Consider the following 6,257-nt stretch of genomic DNA (forward strand, 5'->3'; position numbering starts at 1 on the left):
ATCTCTGAGGGGGATGTGGTGAATCTGCTGATGAGGATCACAGCCCAGAGGAATCATGGAGATGACATGGGAGGGGTGTGGTGAATCTGCTGATGAGGATCACAGCCCAGGTGACATGTGAGGAGGTAATTCTGGTCCTTCTGAATGAGAGATGGTTTCAGTGTGTGTGGAGTGTGGATGGTTCTGACCTGTATCAGCAGTAGTGATGTCAGCATAGCAGCAGACTCCTGGGGCCCTATCTTGCACCCAGCGCAATTGACATTGTCACCGACGCATGTATCATTCCTATCTTGCACCCGGCGCACAGCGCGATTTTCCCTCCAGAGGCGCGCTTCGAAATGAACTTGCGTCGACATGGGCGGGGGCGGAACAGAGAAGGCGTTTCTCTGGCGCAAGTGGTATTTTGCAGTTTCAAAACAACGCCGTGCGCCGTGCGCCATTGACCAAAAAAAAGCTGGTCTAATGTGAGGCGCAATGTCTAAAGTCTGTAACGCGTATTCAGAACGCTATTTTAAGGGCGCATGTGCTTGCCCGCGCAGTATAGGACCTGTAGGCTACACTTTACTTCTGTCGTCTTCACGAGAGATTTACACCAATTGTTTGGCAAGCCATATATAATTACAAGGAAAACTAGAATGCGTTTCGTGAACGAACTGCGAGAGTGTGCTTGCTCTGTTGCGGCCAAGACCGAGAGAACAAGTGCCTTGGAATTGGGGCAGGTGTCAGCTCTCCAGCTCTCCCTGCTGGATGAGCATGCACAAATGAGTATGCATGAGTGAGTATGCATGAGTGAGTAAACATGAGTGAGTATGCACGAGTGAGTATGCATGAGTGAGTATGCATGAGTGAGTATGCATGAGTGAGTATGCATGAGTGAGTAAACATGAGTGAGTATGCATGAGTGAGTATGCATGAGTGAGTAAACATGAGTGAGTACGCATGAGTGAGTACGCATGAGTGAGTAAACATGAGTGAGTATGCATGAGTGAGTATGCACGAGTGAGTATGCATGAGTGAGTATGCATGAGTGAGTATGCACAAGTGAGTAAACATGAGTGAGTAAACATGAGTGAGTATGCATGAGTGAGTATGCATGAGTGAGTAAACATGAGTGAGTACGCATGAGTGAGTACGCATGAGTGAGTAACATGAGTGAGTAAACATGAGTGAGTATGCATGAGTAAGTATGCATGAGTGAGTATGCACGAGTGAGTATGCATGAGTGAGTATGCACGAGTGAGTAAACATGAGTGAGTATGCATGAGTGAGTAGAGCCCTGGTATGGAAGGTGTCTCTTAATATTCCTAGTTATACAGTTGAATGGAGAGGGACAGAGAGAGAAGAGGAACCGTGCGCAGGTGTCAGTGAGAGTTGTCAGTGAATCACAGGTGCAAGCCAGTTTAATGAGCCTATTATGATGTCATAATGCCTCAAAGTTCTGCCATGCAAGTCTATGGAGAAAAAAGGTGATGGAAAAAGAGGAATAAAAAAGGAGTGGCAAGGAGTACCGCCACGAAAAGTCATAGCAACTTGCACCGGATCGGGCCGGACGTTTTGGTGTTTGAACGGCGTCTCTATCTCAATCGGGCGAGGAGTAGTTAGCTGCAAGAAAAACTACTAGAATAAAAAAAATAGTAAAAAACGAAGAACAATAGTGTGCTTCCCTTCGGGCAAGCACACTAATAAAGTATTTACCACATGAGGAAATCATTGTGATATCCGTATCCAAGACATTTAAAAACTAGGCATACATCTAGCGTACACAATTGACCCAAATGATTCAGGTTAATTGAAGCTGCGTGACATTTGATTTATTGTATGGCTTTGTTGCATTTATTTAATGCCAGTATTATTATAAATCTTGTAAACTCATCTCTGTGTATGTGGACTTTATTTATGTACCTTTGGGTTTGGTCAGCTGGTGCACTGGCTTGGGTGCCGATTTCCATGCCCCCAAATCCCTGCGCGCTCTCAGGCGTGAGGGTAGACGTGGCGATGTCCTCTGCTGCCGTCAGATCCTGGGTCGAGGCAGATCCACCTCCCGTGAAGGCACGAGAACGTGTGTTACCTTCCAGCTTGGATGTCCCACGTCTCCGGACGTCATTATAGCGTTTTCGGCAACGTTTTCGGGTGCCCCGTTGCAGAAACAATCACGGCAATATCTTGACATGCTTGCTTGACTTTGCTTACTTTTGGAGGGTTTCTCGCATCCCCATATATATCTATCTCCCGGCTTTTTACAAAGCCATACAATAAATCAAATGTCACGCAGCTTCAATTAACCTGAATCATTTGGGTCAATGTGTAGGCTACATGTATGCTTATTTTTAAAATATCTTGGATATGGATTTCACAATGATTTCCTCAGGTGGTAAATACTTTATTTTCCTTGTAATTATATATGGCTTGCCAAAAAATTGGTGTAAATCTCACGTCGGTCTCCTCGGCTGTGAACTTCTCCGGTCTTCCACCAGGTAATTCCGCCATCAAAATAACAAGCCGCTATGGACTATGCGCTTCTCGCTCTTAAAGGGAATGTGAAATGACGCTCCGATTGGTTTATTGCATATTACGCCCAAACCACACCTATGGTTGAGTAACCTCCTTTGGACCAACCCTTTTGACACTTGCGCTGGACGCAAGTGTGTTTTTTCCGCCGTTAAAATAGCAACTGCGCCATAGAGCCGCCCACACAGCTACTTGCGCTTGGCGCCGTCCTACTTGCGTTTCTGATCGGCAAGATAGGGCCCCTGGTGTGCATAAGACATCAGCATGTTTGTGGAATTCAACTTAACTCAATCCAATTATATGTATAGCACCAGTAACCACTGACACTGACTTAAGGTATCAGTAACTGACACTGACTCAAGGCATCGGTAACTGCTGACACTGACGCAAGGTATCAGTAACTGACACTGACTCAAGGCATCAGTAACTGACACCGACTCAAGGCAACGGTAACTACTGACACTGACTCAAGGCATCAGTAACTGACATTGACTCAAGGCATCAGTAACTGACACTGATTCAAGGCATCAGTAACTGACACTGACTCAAGGCATCAGTAACTGACACTGACTCAAGGCATCGGTAACTGACACTGACTCAAGGCATCAGTAACTGACACTGACTCAAGGCATCAGTAACTGACACTGACCCAAGGCGTCAGCAACTGACACTGCCTCAAGGCATCGGTAACCACTGACACTGACTCAAGGCATCAGTAACTGACACTGACTCAAGGCATCAGTAACTGACACTGACTCAAGGCATCAGTAACTGACACTGACTCAAGGCACCAGTAACTGACACTGACTCAAGGCATCAGTAACCACTGACACTGACTCAAGGCATCAGTAACCACTGACACTGACCCAAGGCGTCAGTAACCGACACTGACTCAAGGCATCAGTAACTGACACTGACTCAAGGCATCAGTAACCACTGACACTGACCCAATGCGTCAGTAACTGACACTGACTCAAGGCATCAGTAACTGACACTGACTCGGGCAGCAGTAACTGACACTGACTCAAGGCATCAGTAACTGACACTGACTCAAGGCATCAGTAACTGACACTGACTCAGGGCATCAGTAACTGACACTGACTCGGGCAGCAGTAACTGACACTGACTCAAGGCATCAGTAACTGACACTGACTCAAGGCATCAGTAACTGACACTGACTCAGGGCATCAGTAACTGACACTGACTCAAGGCATCAGTAACTACTGACACTGACTCAAGGAATCAGTACCTACATTACAATAGCCATAACAAATGAACCTTAGGAGATTGATGTGGATTACTTAGCAACAGATTTAGATTAAGAAGCAACAGGTTTGGATCGGTTTACAGAAGGTTATTGATAATTTAGCAGCAGATGGGTGATTATTTTGCAGCAGGTTATTGATAATTTAGGAGCAGATGGGTGATTAGTTTACAGCAGGTTATTGATAATTTAGCAGCAGGTTATTGATAATTTAGCAGCAGATCTGTGATGAGTTGACAGAATGTTTGTGGTGAGGATAGGTACTCTAGAGTAATTAAGAGGAATGTATTCCAAGCGTAATAATATGGTTCAATATTCTGTTTAGAGTATTATTAATAGAGAATAAAATCAAATGATAAAGGATTACAGTATTTTATATGGTTAGTTTGATGCTTTCCAGAACTATTCAAATGGCTTTAGAGAATAGTAGCTTCCTGCGTGTGTGTTAGGGGAGGTTTTTGTACGGGTGCCAGACTAGTCTGCATCACGGTGGTACACGTTTGGAACTGGCTCTAAACTTGATGTTGGAGGTGAGTCTTTTGTAGAAAATCTTTGAACAGCATAAATGCACTGCACAGTTATGTTGATTTAAATACATAATTGATATATAGATTTTAATTATGGTGACATATTTGACAATTTTGGGACATCAAGACCCATGTCAGTTGATCTGAAAATCTTTAAAGTGTGTTTGTTCCTGCTGTTGATCTTTAAATGTGTTTGTTCCTGCAGTTTCCTTCATGTTTTATGCTTTTGTGTGACGCCGCTGTATAGAGCAGATATTTAAACGCAGATGAACATTTCATGAACTTAGATGATTGAGAAACTGCCTTCACTGCTGTAGATGATCCCTGCCGTACTGGTAGAACAGAAAGACAGAGCAGAGATATTTCATTTAATTGTAAACTGCTGACTATTAGCCAAGCCATTTTAAAGCCTTGGACTGCTCTGTCTTCTGTGAAGAACCATAAAATAGTCATACTGGGTGTCAGCACAGTCTTTTATATATTTAGGTTGCTTTGGAACACAGTGAAAGTGATTTATATATTTATGTTGCTTTGGAACACAGTGAAAGTGATTTATATATTTATGTTGCTTTGGAACACAGTGAAACTGATTTATATATTTATGTTGCTTTGGAACACAGCAAAACATATTTATATCTTTATGTTACTCTTGTACACAGTGAAACTGATTCGTATATTAAAGTTACTTTGGAACACAGTGAAAGTGATTTATATATTTATGTCACTCTCGAACACAGTAAAACAGATTTTTTTAGAAATGTCTCAAGTTTTACTCATCATGCTTTAATCTTTTTACGTTGTTTCGGATATAACTGTCTGCTAAATGACTAAATATAAATGTAAATGTCATCTTTCATGTCAAAGGAGAAAATAGAAACGACTGTTGGTCAAAGCTGCACCTGTTTTACTGTCAAATGCAAATTACATCTCTCTCTCTCCCCCCCTCTCCCTCTCACTCTCTCTTTCTCTCTCTCTCTCTCCTCCCCACTCTCTCATTTGCTCTCCCCAATCTCTCTCTCTCTGTCCTTCTCTCTCTCCCCTCTCTCTCTCTCCCCCATCTCTCTTTCTATCTCCTCCCCCTCTCCCTCTCTCTCTCTCTCTCTCTCTCCCCCTCTCCCTCTCACTCTCTCTTTCTCTTTCTCTCTCTCTCCTCCCCACTCTCTCGTTCACTCTTCCCAATCTCTCTCTCTCTGTCCTTCTCTCTCTCCCCTCTCTCTCTCCCCCCATCTCTCTTTCTATCTCCTCCCCCTCTCTATCTCTCCCCGTCTCTCTCTCTATCTCCTCTCCCTCTCTCTCTCTTTCTCCTCTCCCTCTGTCTCTCCCCATCCCTCTCTCCTTCTCTCCTCTAGTGCCCACCCCTCCCGTGCTGACGGTGTTTCCCCCCTCCCGTGAGGAGGTGTCTGGGGGGCGCAGTGCTACGCTGGTGTGTGTGGCCAGGGGGGGCTACCCCTCAGACTGGAGGCTGAGCTGGAGGCTGGATGGGGGGGTTGAGGGCGGGGAGGAGGAGGCCAGCGCTGGGCTCCTGGGGGAGGACGGCCTGTACAGCTGGAGCAGCAGCCTGACTCTCAGCGCCTCCTACTGGCCCCAGATCAGCTCAGCACACTGTGAGGCCAGCCACAGCTCCCACAGGAGCGTCACACGCATCCTGAGCAGAGAGCAGTGCTCACACTAGACCCGCCACTCACACACACTCCCCAGCAGTGGGATGGGATGGGAGTGGACTCTCTCTCCTCTCTACAGTCTCTGCGTCTCATGTGGAGATAGAGGTGGACTCTCTCTCCTCTCTACAGTCTCTGGGTCGCATGTGGAGATGGAGAGGGCGCTCTGGCTTTGTCTGCTCTCCGTCCCTCCAGTCTGCCTGATGTGTTGGGTGATGAGTGTGTGTGTGTGTGTGTGTGTGTGTGTGTTGGGTGATGAGTGTGTTCATGTTCAGCTATGATGCTGTCCTGTTTTTCTTC

At 45.5% G+C, this 6,257-nt stretch overlaps 1 protein-coding gene across 1 annotated transcript in view; it reads left to right on the plus strand.

Moving 5' to 3' along the window:
- Nucleotides 1-5,971, plus strand: part of LOC308365586 (immunoglobulin kappa light chain-like) — a gene marked incomplete at both ends in the record, with an annotated part of 6,838 nt that extends 867 nt beyond the window's left edge. The window contains 2 exons of the mRNA XM_080839055.1: nucleotides 44-110; nucleotides 5,649-5,971. Of these exons, the coding sequence (XP_080695181.1) occupies nucleotides 44-110; nucleotides 5,649-5,971 (390 nt within the window). The remainder of the gene's footprint in view (nucleotides 1-43; nucleotides 111-5,648) is intronic.
- Nucleotides 5,972-6,257: the final 286 nt, after the last annotated feature.

The sequence above is a fragment of the Sprattus sprattus genome (genome assembly GCF_963457725.1).
Source record: "Sprattus sprattus genome assembly, chromosome: 5".
NCBI classification, from domain to species: Eukaryota; Metazoa; Chordata; class Actinopteri; order Clupeiformes; family Clupeidae; genus Sprattus; species Sprattus sprattus.